At 36.3% G+C, this 13,907-nt stretch overlaps 1 protein-coding gene across 1 annotated transcript in view; it reads right to left on the reverse strand.

Moving 5' to 3' along the window:
- Positions 1-230: 230 nt before the first annotated feature.
- TBX20 (T-box 20) overlaps positions 231-13,907 on the reverse strand; it is a 46,968-nt gene continuing 33,291 nt past the window's right edge. Inside the window, exons 7-8 of the mRNA XM_010831144.1 lie at positions 3,999-4,111; positions 231-1,631 (exon numbers count right to left, since the gene is read on the reverse strand). Of these exons, the coding sequence (XP_010829446.1) occupies positions 1,291-1,631; positions 3,999-4,111 (454 nt within the window). The 3' untranslated portion in view covers positions 231-1,290. The remainder of the gene's footprint in view (positions 1,632-3,998; positions 4,112-13,907) is intronic.

Below are 13,907 nucleotides of genomic sequence, written 5' to 3' on the forward strand. Positions count from 1 at the left end.
AACAACAAAGCAGATTTATTGAAAATGAGAATTTGATCTGGTGCATTTTAACATCCATAAGGTTTTCCAAGGGGCTTCCCTGGTGGCTCAGGGAAAAGAATCTGCCTGCAATGCAGGAGATGCGGGTTCGATCCCTGGGTTGGGAAGATGCCCTGGAGAAGGAAATGACAACCCACTCCAGTATTCTTGCCTGGAAAATCCCATGGACAGAGGAGACTGGTAGGGTACAGCCTATGAGGGTCACAAAAGAGTCAGATACAACTTAGTGATTAAACAACAACAAACGAAGTTCTCTCAAAGCTGAAGTAAAAATGAAAGGGACTTTGGTACTCACGGCAGAAAAATTCCTTTCAGAATAGGGCAACCATCTTTTTATTATAGCTGTTAAGTGAAACAAAGTCTCACATGTCAAGGTGTAGAGACTTTGAGTGTCCCTCAGTGAATAAGTAAGCAGTGTATTTACAATGCAGCCTAGAAAAAGAAAACCTCAGTTTTACAATGTAACAAACAGAGCCTCTTATTTCACAATTGAATATGGAAAATTTTTCCTACATAAATGGCAAATAATTGCAAGAAACAGAATTAGGAAGAAAGAAGACAAGACTGTGAAAAAGAACTTGTCAGGTACTGGCCCTTCGGTATTACAGAAAGAACTTTGTGAAGTTATTACCACCTACTCATCCACAAAATAGGATGCATTAGCATCATCTCAGCTCCTTCCCCAGCAAACTAACACAAAGGAAAACGAAACATGCTTGAGCTACAGCACTATAAATACTTCTCTATTGGCTCTCGTTTCCACAGACAGAATTGACTTAAGTTAGTCATTATGTGTTATGGTCACTATGTTATACAGTATTGCCCCTTTGAAGATTCTTTTAACCTGTGGAAACTGGAAAGAAAACCTATACATGTTGACTTTATACATTACTGCATTGACACAGCATTTTTAACCACTAGGAATAATGCACCTTAAGATTCATCTGCTTTGTATTATTAAACTTTCTGGGTAGATTGATATCCTTTCAGTTCCAGGACTTAGGCTAGCTAAGAACTTTACACTGATTCTCTCTCAAACTCAAAAGCTGTCCCCCAGCTACAGATGAAGCCTGGTCCATGGTGCTTTCCCTCAGTGGTAGGTTTTATTGTTGAGTCCAGCTCTCCTCTTTCATAGGTCCCATGTCTCCTGGAGAGCCCCTGCTCCAACACCCCACATCCCACCCACCACCCCTGTCCTATATTTGCATACCCATCTGCACATTCTGGATCTGGACTCTCCTTTTAGAAGAGTCATACAAACGGCGTCATCACAGCAGAGGAATGGCGCAGTCCTTGGATAGCAGCATAGGGACCCTGCTGAAAGTAGTGATGATACCGCGGCATGTGGAATGAGGGGAATGTCGGGCCACTCCCCTGCATGGAGCTGGCAATGGCTGATGGGGTCAGAGGCATCCCAAGTCGGCTGTATGGTGGCAGAGAGCCCTGTATGGGGTGAGGAATGGGTGTTGCTATGGATGCCGTGCTGGTGCCGAGAGCAGTCAGGGACTGTGGGTGCTGAAATGCAGGAAAACTGGATGAAGACGATACCCAGGAGCTAAGAGACAAATTATCAGATGTTGTAAAGGCTGATCCTGAAAGGAAAAAAAAAAATCTCATTAGACAAAAACTGTACTTCAACATGCAAATCAAGAATTACATTATCTGTAAGCATCAATTTAAAAAAATATATAGATAGATATAGATCTACAGTTTTAAAAGAGAAACAGTTCAATCAGGAGGCATCTCTACCTTTCCACACAAGAGGATATCATTTATACCATATATGGAAGAGAGAACTTGATAAATAGAAAAAGACGTACTCATTAGATTGCCTGCATACTCTGAGAGTGGCTACAGTGCTAGCACCCTGCCTTAAGATAATGACCTGATTCCCTTTAAAGAAGTTCAAATAGCTTATCACTGTCTTAACCTCCAGCATCCCTGTAAGGCTGGACAGACAAGCTTCAACAAAGCTACCTGGTTGCTAAAGCCATTGTGAAAACCCACAAGAGTGTTTTTCTTTTCTTCTTTTTTTTTTTTTAGCTTCTATAACCCTTTTATTTTTGAAATAATGAGAACATTTACTATGTTGATTATATTTAAGACAGATACACAAAAATCAAACATATTTTAATGTGCCAGCTATACCCAGAAGTTGAAATGTGGGAGTAATAAACACCAAAAATAAACAAAAAATACTTAGAAATTACTCTAAAAAAATGCATAATACTTACTAGAAGTTTTTCACACAACTACTGAAAGATGGAAGGAAAGGTTTTAATAATTGGAGACACATGCCATATTCTGGGATGAAAAATAAAATGCCTTTTTAAAATTCATTTATTCCCAAATTAATGTATTAGTTTAGTATAAAGCCAATGAATGGCTTCCCTGGTGGCTCAGATGGTAAAGAATCTGTCTGCAATGCAGGTGACCTGAGTTCAATCCCTGGGTTGGGAAGATCCCCTGGAGAAGGAAATGGCAACCCATTCCAGTATTCTTGCCTGGGGAATTCCATGGACAGAGGAGCCTGGTGGGTTACAGTCCATAGGGTCACAAAGAATCAAATACAACTGTGTGACTAACACCTTAACTTTAAAAACCAATGAGATGCCAAACTTTTTTCCACGTTCAATTTGCAAAATTATCAGGACAAATAATGTTTAGAATATTAAAATATTTTTAATTATAACAAGCATAGATTTCCCCTACCAGATATAAAAACATGTTATCATGTTTTAAAAACAAAATACTGTGTTTAAGAAAATAGCATAGTACTGACCAAGATTAGAAGCCACATCAATAGAAAATAACAAATTATCACAATATAAAATATATGTGCATATTGTATTATCATATACTTAGTATGTAGTAGCGGGGCTTCCAGGTGATGCAGTGATAAAGAATCTGTCTGCCAATGTAGGAGATACAAGAAATGTGTGTTTGATCCCTGGGTAGGGAAGATGCCCTGGAGTAGGAAATGGCAACCCACTCCAGTATTCTTGCCTGGAAAATCCCATGGACAGAGGAGCCTGATGGGCTGTATGTAATCCATGGGGTCACAAAGAGTTGGACATGACTGAGGGACTAACAAACATTCAAAGCCTGAGCACACATGCACATCATTACAGACTATGAGGAATAACAGCTTAGTTTCCATAATTTTTTATTAGCTAATTAACAAGTTGCAAGAGTAAGTTTTTCTTATATCACAATATCCAGAAGTTTAAACAAAGGTTGACAGTGAATTTTCCAACTGCATAATTACTAGTAGCTCATTTGGATTTATTTACAAGAGATGTCATATGTTTTGTCTGTTTATGCTATTACTTATCATGGACATAAAAATATGTCCATATAAGACTCTCCCTATACAAACATCCCTGTGCCCAGGCACCCTCTAGTCTCTTTTGTCTGAACTCCCAGATACAAAGAGCTCCTCCCTTAACATATGCAACAGAGCAACTTTTTAATATTCTCGGACTCTCACCACCCAGGACACCACCTCTACACAATACGCTCCACTAAGAGAATCTTCATTTTTTAAATATTTTCCATTCTAATTATTGATCCTAATAAGATATTCCTGATATAAGTAAAACAGATATATTCCCTGATTTTCAGATTGTAAAACAGATTCAGAAAGATTAAGGAACTACCCTTCATATCCACTAGTTCTTTGGTAGTAGATAACAGAGAAATAACTCCTAAGCCCTGACTCAGAGGCTCAGTGTCCTTTTACTGGAAAACAAGCCACAGGAAAGCTTCAGGCAACATAATCACTTAAGAGGTAGAGGCAAAATAATGATCAGCCTCAGGCTGTCCCTTCCTGAAGAGGTTCCTAAAATACTTTGGGGCCATCTCTCCCTTGAGGACTAGAAGTCTCATCACCTCCCTGTCTTTGTTCTCCATTGGGCACTCTTGCTCCTAGCAGTTGCATAGCCTGGAAGCAGTCTTACCTCGATTTTGTGTTGTCTGAACCTCATCCCCCAGCACATCCTCTTCTCCTCCATAGGTACGGATGGGTGAGCGGGCATAGGAATGCTTTTGAATCAGGCTCTCCACACTTTCCCTAGGTTAGAGAATGACAAATGGTGAGTAAACCAAACAGTTAAGTAATCAGAGGAGAGGAGTCTTAAAAATGATGTACTAGTCAGTAAAACCATTTTCTCAGTAAAAAACCCACCACTTCAGAGGCAGACAACATTCAAAACATGCACATTTCATTGTAGATGGCTCAGAAACATGACCTCAAGCATACAAATATAAGAAACTTTGTATTTGTTTCTAATAAATACAAGGAAACAAATAGGACAGGATAGGGACAGTCCCCCTAAATTCTACAAAATTAGGGGCAAACGTGAACAAGGAGCTATAAAACATAACCATAAGAATATAGAGATTAAGGACGTTAAAAAAAATAATGAATTTACCACAAGGAGCTGCAGTCCTGTGACTTTATCAGCTAATGAACACAACACTCACCTGATATGAATGGCACTAATTGAACATCTGATGAAATACTGGCCCATAGTTCAAAATATCATTAGCCATACAAAGACTCGGTGTTTACTAATAAAACCAGTAAGTGCATAGAGTATATGACGATTGCTGAGTCACTTACTCAAGGTCTTAATTCATTATAATATTAGAGCATGACTGTCTTTCTGGGTAACTTGGGTAATTAAGAAAAAAGTCAATTGAGATGTGCAAATTTTAATAAAATGACAACTATAATATTCAAGCTGATTAATCTAATTCAAGCTTTTAATCTAAGCCATGTGTCATATTATTTAAAATGAATTTAGGAAAGAATTAGTTATTTTCACATGAGAAAAGAACTTGCTTCAGATACCCTGGAAGACATCTTCTCTTTGTAAAGTCAGAAAGGCTTGATCATCAATGGGCTGAAATCATGGATGATGTATTTCTAAGGTGTATTCCACTGCCCATCCTAGGCATTTAGACTGCTCTCTCTCAGCATTTAAGTTCAAAAACAGAGTGTAGTATCTGCCTCTGTAAAAATGCCCTAATATAAAATTATTTAAACCTTTTTCACATACACCCAAGAAAAATTGTTTAAATAATAAACTGTGGCTTTGTGAAATATTTTGCCTCTCTATAAGAAGTATATTATATTCATTTTTTCCTTGGCAAATCACTGGTATCATTACTTATTCTCATCTCTAAGAGGGAGGAAAAAAAGGATTTTATTGAAGTGATTTATTTGTGTCAGGCCTGGAAGTGAACTGAAAGCAATGGCAGTTCTTATATAAAGGATGGCATAATTAAATTATTGCCTTTTAAGTGATTGAAAACAGTGGTGCAAATCAGGGCCATCTCTTCGAAGATGTTACAAAGAATAGACAGCCCATGTTGTTTACTTTATGTCTAATCCCTGTTTCCAGTAGGATGAAAAGTGCAAAGAATCTGTTTAGCCTGGAAGACTATTGTGAGCATTTCTAGACTACTGTGCTCTGAAAAATAAGGGATGACTCATTTAATGAGTTAAGTGATTTAGGTATTACAAGCTAGGACAGTGCCTTGTAATGCTCAGTTCTGTTATATCCCAAAGCAAGAGACAGTAGTTAGTTTGGATTTTAATAGATAAATGGGTAACATTATTGAAGGTTGAATTTCCAATATCTAACACTAACTGATTTTTCTAGGAAAAAAGAATACATCATTATCTTAGGTATCTTTAAGAGATCTCTTCGGACTAATACGTAAGCATCAATTCAAAGAATAATATACATGTGAGAGACACAATCATAGCCAGAAGGTAGGCAAGATAATAGGATAGCTTCAGTTATTATGTTGATTCTGCAAAAATGCTCCAGAAATACTGGAAGTCATCTGAACTATTTGTTCAAACTCCAGATAAGCAAAACCAACTTACTGTCATCAGTATTGAGTTGACTGCCAGTCCTCTGTCTCTGAAACTTCAGTACAAATTTCTTAATGCTCAAAAAGTAAAATCTTCCTTTTCCTTCACACTCTTCTTTGCACCACTGCTATACCTAATATATTCCTCTTTAAATGCATTTACTAGATGGATGGCAATTATGTGTTTGCATGATCATCTCTACCACTACACTGTTCGCCTCTGATTGAGGGAGAGAACAATGATTTATCTAGGCTGCTGCTGCTAAGTCGCTTCAGTTGTGTCCGACTCTGTGCGACCGCAGAGATGGCAGCCCACCAGGCTCCCCCGTCCCTGGGATTCTCCAGGCAAGAACACTGGAGTCGGTTGCCATTGCCTTCTCCAATGCATGAAAGTGAAAAGTGAAAGTGAAGTCACTCAGTCGTGTCCGACCCTCAGCGACCCCATGGACTGCAGCCCACCAGCCTCCTCCATCCATGGGAGTTTCCAGGCAAGAGTACTGGAGCGGGGTGCCATTGCCTTCTCAGTAGTGGTTCTCAAACTTTAGTGTCTTATGAACTGTTTATGTCCCCCAAATTCTTGTTGAAATCTTAATCCCCATGGTGATGATTTTAGGATGTGCATCCTTTAGTAGACAATTATGTCTTAAGGGTGAAGCCCTCATGATGGGATTAGTACCCTTATAAGAAGAAAAAGAAGAGTTTGCTTTAGCTTTCTTTTCCTCAGCCATGTGAGGACACAGTGAGAAGATAGCTGTCTATGAAGCAGAAAGCAGGTCCTCATGAAAAACTGAAATCTGCCAGCTCATTGATCTTAGACTCCCCAGCTTCCAGAACTGTGAGAAATAAATGTCTGTTGTTTAAATCTCTCACAGTCTATGGCATTTTTGTTATAGTAGCCCAACCAGACTAAGACAGTGTTCATCAAAATTACCCAGAGGGCTGGCCAAAACACAGATTTATGGACCCCACCCTCGAGTCTTTGATTTAGTAAGTCCAAAGTATGGCCTCAGAATATGACTCGCAGTGTGTTTTCAGGTAACACTGATGCTGCTGACATGGAGCTCACACTTGGAGAACCACCACCCTAGTGTAGTAGGTACTGGAACCTGCTTAGCTCAGATCCCAGTCCTGCCACTTGTTCTGTGTGCCTTTGGGCAAATCACTTCACTTCTCTGTGCCTCAGTTTTCTCATCTGCAGCATGAGGATATTAGGTTTTACTAATTATTATTATTAATAATTCTAACGGGAGGGAGGTCTGGGAGGGAGGGACATGGGTGTGCCTATGGCTGATCCTTATTGATGTATGACAGAAAACCACAAAATTCTGTAAAGCAATTAGCCTTCAATTAAAAAAGTTTTTAAATCTCACTAGGATTATGTGATACAGGCTTTAGACATTAGTCATCCTTGTTACTCATTTCACTTTGGTAAGTCGTGCAGGTAATTCATTTTCTATTCACTGGAAACTTCTTGCCAATTATCTTTTACATGTGTGGTCGTAACAGATGTGAAGGACTTGGTATATTTAATTAAGTCAATACTAGACTGAACTCAAAGAATAAACAAAATAATATAACTTAAAAAAAAAGATTGAATGAATTAAACACACAGAGTTTATATTGGCATTTGGCATATAATAAGTGCTCAGTAAATGTTTATAGGTAACAAAATTAAAACTATTAAGTTTCAAAATCATATTTCTAAAGCTGGCTACATAATCACAATCATTTTAAATTAAATTGAGACTTCTAGTTGCTATAACATGCTATGCTTCATTTAAACCATCCTATAATATATATGTCACAGAGAAAATTAAGTAAAAATTAAATGTTATTTCAATTTACATTGTAACTTTCTCTTTTTCTAAATATAAACTGGAAAAAAGCTACATTCAGGGATAAAATGTCAGATTCATTAAAATCAAATCTAACTTATAGGAAACAAAATATTTAAAGTTATCCTTGATCATCAGTTTTCTCATGTTTATATCATGTCTTACTGAGCCTTTATAAATAACTGCTTGTCACAATATTCTTCTGAAGATTTATGCAGATAATGTTATAAATTACCATTAGATAATATATCAATATTTATTGCTTCCACAAAGTACTTAATAAATGAAAACTTTAGATAATATAATTGAAGATGTATTATAAATCATTAATTTTAATTTGAGAACAGAAATACACACAATATATTTTGGAAAAACAAAGTAATTCTAATCTTTTTAAAAGCTCTTTCAGATTTTAGTTTATTTTTATTTATTTGACTTAATCTTACTAATTTTTCTTTTCAATAGTAATCTGCATTTCTGGTTTTATATCATTATTAGCAACTTAAGTAAACTGTACCACTGTGGGGGAAAAAATAGTTCCCTGAGTCTAACCTTTGTGACTAGAACCAAGGTCCCAAGCAAAGTACAGATTATGCAGCCTCTAAAAATAAACTTCAGTAAATTGTGAAGCAGGGAACAAATACCCTTTGTACAGATAGAAAGACACAAGCAAGAAAAAAGGAGGATAAATTATGACCATGAATCAACTGTGAATAACTTTGGTACTCTATCACATTCACTGGTTTGTTTGACACTGTTTTGTAATATAAATGTTTCCTCTTAGAAGCTGTGAATAAATGAGTAACATTTTAAATGCAGGAACATAGCTTGCTAGTTAAAAGAGTTTTGTTGTAACTTCTTATCATTCTGTTAAAAGTCATCCCTTCCTTTCTGTGGTTATTGTCATCAGACTATTTCAATTTACTACATTAATAGATTTTATTTAAAAGCAGGCTTTAACCTGGTTACCAAACAAAATAACTTTCATTTTATACATACAGTCTCTTACACTAACTCTGTCTTCATTGGAGATGATGAAAAAGAAGTTTCTTTAATAAGAAACCATGTAATCAGATTCCTTATCTGCATCTGGTCTCTGCCTTCTCCCATTAAATGAAGGTATAGCAGGGAAATGGTGGGCTGGATAGATGATCTCTAAGATCTATTATGGCTCTAACAATTTATGAACCTACAAATATATAAATAGAAGTAAAAATTTTAAAGAGTCATTTTGAAAAAGTCCAGTACTAGTTGCAAAGAACCCTGAGTTCTAACCCCAAATCTTGTACTGACGAATTTTGTGATCTGGCAGATCACTCTCTAGGTCCCACTTGCCTCACTGGTATAATGATAGGGAAACTAAAAATAGTTAAAAATCTTTTTGCGGTTCTTTTTGTCTTTAGTGTAGATTCTACTAGAGTGTTTTTGTTTTGGTAGTCATACCACCAACCTAATGATACACATTTAAGTTCATGTTTTATTGTATTTTTTCTTTTTTGGAATTTAAAAAAGCATAATTTTCTTATATGGTTATTTAAGAAATGATTTACATGATTTCAAGACAAATCTAGAGCACATGGCATATTCAAAGGCAAAAAAAAAAAACAAAAACAAAACCCAAATACACTCTAGTAGAATCTACACTAAGGACAAAAATAGCCATAAAAAGATTTTTAACTGTTTTTAGTTGTCACATTGTTGGAGATATCTAGACATACATGTTCTGAGATTGCTATACTTCTATATGCTGTGGGATAAAGCAAAGGAGCAATGACAGAATATTCTATCATAATTCCTGGTGTCACTGAGAACTAGAGGCTCAGCATGAATGAAAAGAGATATAGGTGTAAGGTCAGAGAGGTTCAGTAAAAACCTTATCATTCTGAATAGAAGTGGAAAGGATTAGTATGAACTCAAGTAGGATTTTACCTTTAAGGTACATGTAGGTATACACACACACATACCCTTCAAATGAGAACAGAGTCTGTCTGGGGAGAGGAGGATTCTGAGAGGCGGAGACTCACATTTGACTTATTTAAAGTTGGAGCCCTGGATTTTTACACATTTAAAATATCATTATTTTTCCATTTTATAATGCAAGTTTGGGAAACATTGGGAAAAGTATTTTCTACTTCCTTAATAATAAACTGGATTGTGTCTTAGAAGCTTTTCTAACACTTACTTTCCCAAATGCCTTTTATACTGTTTTCTAAAGGCCCTGCAAGTTTCTAGTACTCTGAAAGAGAAAAAAAAATTACAACCTATTTTTCAATTATTCATAATTTCTGAGGCATAAGACAAGATATATAAAAGTGGCATAGATATTAAAATGTATAGATACTTTTTAAAAGTATGCATCTCCAGGTTGTCACTTTGTCCTCTTGCTCTGCTGTCTTTCTTCTGGCTTGAACTACAGGTGCTAAAATGACCCCAAAAACATGTCTCAAAAAGTACCACTGTAAAGACAGGGAGGAGAAAGTCCTGGCAGAGATCACCTCTCACCAGCTTTGTCAACTAGCATCACCACATGGGCCTCGAAATGAAATTCTGAGTTTCTTCATTTTAAATATCATTCTAAGAAGGTAAAATTTCTGGGTAAGAGTTTTCCTTGCTGCCATCATTTCCTCAGGCCCTTACAGCTCTAAGCCTGGGATCAGCAAATTTTCTCTGTAAAGGCCAGATGGGAAATATGTTAAGCTTTGTAGGCCTTAGGATCTCTGTCATATATACACAGCTCTGTCATTGTAGCCCGAAAGCAACCACATATACATAAATTAAAATACATAAATTGAAAAACGTGATTGTCCTTTAATAAAAATTTATAGACAATGAATTTTAATTTTATATTATTACATGTCACAAAATGTTATTTTTATAACTTTTTCAACCATTTAAAATGTAAAGACCATTCTTATCTTGAGGGCTATACCAAACAGGTGGAAGACAATAGGGTTTTCAAACCCCTGTTCTAAGCTATTTACCATATTAGAGATGGGCCCCACTTACCCCACACAGCTCTTAGGAAAACTTTACTGCCTCAGAAACTCCACAAGCCAGCTTAGAGCTATGTTAGAACCAACACTACTTTCTTTCTGGCACCAGAAGTCCTTATTTCCTGTGAACGTCTTTAGCAGATCTGCCAAAAAATAATTGATGCTCCATTGCCTGATATAGATAAAACTATAAATTTTCAGAATATCAAATTTGCAACCTTGTTTCCAGAAGTTTTCTTCTTTGGCTAAACTAATAGAGAGTATTTGAGCTCTGAGCAAAAGGACCTGATTCCCATTGGGCTTGTGTCCAAATTTCATGTGTTTGAAAGTTTTGTTCAATGCCAGGGAGTTTTAAACATATTTTATAGAGACTCTCAATATGAATCCTGAACCACTAAGGTGAGATAAGCCTATGTATTTAATTCTCTGCCCCCCGTGACATGACTGAGAAAACACGGTGGCGTGCCAGCTGCAAACTGACATGTCAGTCACAGGAAAGGACGTGAAGGGAGCATCAAACAGCTCGAGTTCGCTGCTCTATACGGAGGAAGGGTACCTGGGGGCAGTGAGGGTGCATGCAGTGGGGAAGAGATGAAAAGCCCTCTGTCAGAGCTTAACCTAAACCCCACCTTGGAGCAGCAGAAATCAATGATAGAGGCAGGTCTTTGAGCAGCTGATGAGAAGCAGATTCTCACACTGCTGGAGGCTTTGAGGAAGGAATCCCACAACAGCACGTGCTCAGCTGCACACCGTGGCTTTGGTACACTGAAAGGTGTGGGGCCAGTGACCACCACGGGCTCTGGAAAAGGGCCATGAGGTTGCTTTATTGGGCATGGAGGGGGAGCTGCTGATTTCTAGCTACTGAGGCAGACAGGGTAATTTGATCAAAGTTAATGTAAAGTTAAAACTCCCTTTTCCAAGGCTATCTCCTCCTATCTGCAACAACTTCCTAACCCGAACAGAATAATTATATTTCCACATGGGCATACTTATAATAAATTTATAAATTATTACCCCTTTTTCAGTCTGCACCTGAAAGATTTCATAGATTCACATGGTTTTATTCACAATTAATCTCAGCTCCTAACACTAAACAGACACTCCATTCTATACATGAGCTAGAGAAAGATAAGTGGACATTACAAAAATACTCCGCAATCCAAAAGAAGAAAACTAATTTTAAAAAACGTTAACAAGCAATCTCTTTTGAAACTGCCTTGTTCCAGGCAACAGGGAGAAGTATTTTAAGTCTCTAACTGTACTTTCAAGTTTTTAGTGAGATTTAAGAACACCCTGTATTGATAAAGCAGGACTAGCAGACATGAAAAGAAAACAGTTTGGAAATGTAAAAGTATACTTGAAAAATGACAATATAGTAACTACCACATTTTAAAAGAACTCAATAAGGAGAGCAAACAAAATACCTGATGCCATGGAAAACAGACTCAACATATTAGAAGATTCATATAAGAAATCCTTCCAGTATCAGAGTAAACAGTTAAAAAGATAAAAATTATTAAACAATAGATAAGAGAAGTAGGGGATTGATGTAACATATATACAATAGGAATTTTAGTATGTCTGAATAGAGCAGACAGATTAGAAGCCAGAAGAGAAAAACATTTTTCTTGAGATGAGAAACAACTTGATTTTTCAAATTGAAGGGCTCAATTATATTGTAAATATTAATGAAAAAAAATTTACAGTTAAATACTGGTACAATTTCCGAATTTCAAAGAAAACTTTCTAAAAGCATATTTTATCAGACAGAAAAAAAAAGGCAACTTTCCCACAATGGAAAGTTTCCCACAGTGGGTTTAGCATCAGCTTTTACCCTATCTACAGTATTTAAAAACTAGACAACAAAGAAAGGTTGAAAGAGTTCTGAGGAGAAAAGCTGTGACCCTAGTCAGGTTTATGATAATGGCAACGGATCCTCTCAGATATATAGGAACTAATAAAGAGAATAACCCATATCTCCTTCCTCAACCAATTACTCAACATTTATCAACAGCTGAGAATAGCCTGAACACAATTTCAGTAATGAGTACAACAGAAGTGAACATTAAACAGTGAAATGAATAGGACTAGAAGTAAATTGAAATGATTTCAGTTGATGGATTTCTGATCCTTACATTAAGAAAAAGAATTTAAAGAGAAGATGAAAAAGATACATGAATAAGAAGCTGAACTTTAAGTCCCAGATTATTTAAAACAAAACTGTAGGTTGAGGGAGGGGCACTACAAGGAAATAATCACATAATAAATATCTCCAGTACTCTGGCCTGGAGAATTCCATGGGTTGTACAGTCCATGGGGTCACCAAGAGTCGGACATGACTTTCACTTTCATTTCACTTTCAAATATCTCCTATTTTACAAGAAAAGAAAATATATAGTTTCATTCCTAACAATAACATAGAAACATCAATTTTACAATTAAGTCTTTCAGAATTTAAAAGCATATTTAAAAGAAATATAATGAATAAGAGAAAGGACTTTGGTTTCAGACAAACCAACCTGGGTGTGAGGCTCAGCTGTCACAAATTACACTATGTGAATTTGCATAAAGTATTAATCTCTTTAAGCTTCAGCTGAATAGGAATGATAATCATTCTTTATTATAGAATTATTTTGAAGTATAACTGAAATAAAATGTGTCAACTATATAGCCCACTGCCTGTAACACGTGGTGGCTATGGAATGTTAACCATAATAAAGAGGAGGAAGACTGGATAAATTTAACAAAAGACAGGAAGAGAAAATAAAAGGTAAAACGAATAGCTGAACTTAACAAACAGCAGAAACAGAAAGAAACAAAACAAAACATATCAGCAGGAATACATGTAATACTTGTAATACTTGGAGACAGACAAAATTTTTCTATTAAAACACAAAGACCTTCAGACAAGTTTTTAAAAATACACATACTCTATATGACATTTTACAAAAATACATATCATTATTTACTCAACAAATATTTGAGTGTTTACTATGTACCAGGTACTATTCCAGGTTCTGGGGATATACTAGGAAACAAAAGGCAAAGCACTGGACCAATCAGCTATAGGGGCTGCATATGTGAGTATAAAGGCCCTAACTGGGGCTGAGATGGACCTGGCTATGTAAAAAAAAAAAAAAAAAAAAAAGAAAAA

Source organism: Bison bison, unplaced genomic scaffold (genome assembly GCF_000754665.1).
Source record: "Bison bison bison isolate TAMUID 2011002044 unplaced genomic scaffold, Bison_UMD1.0 scf7180017864525, whole genome shotgun sequence".
NCBI lineage: Eukaryota > Metazoa > Chordata > Mammalia > Artiodactyla > Bovidae > Bison > Bison bison.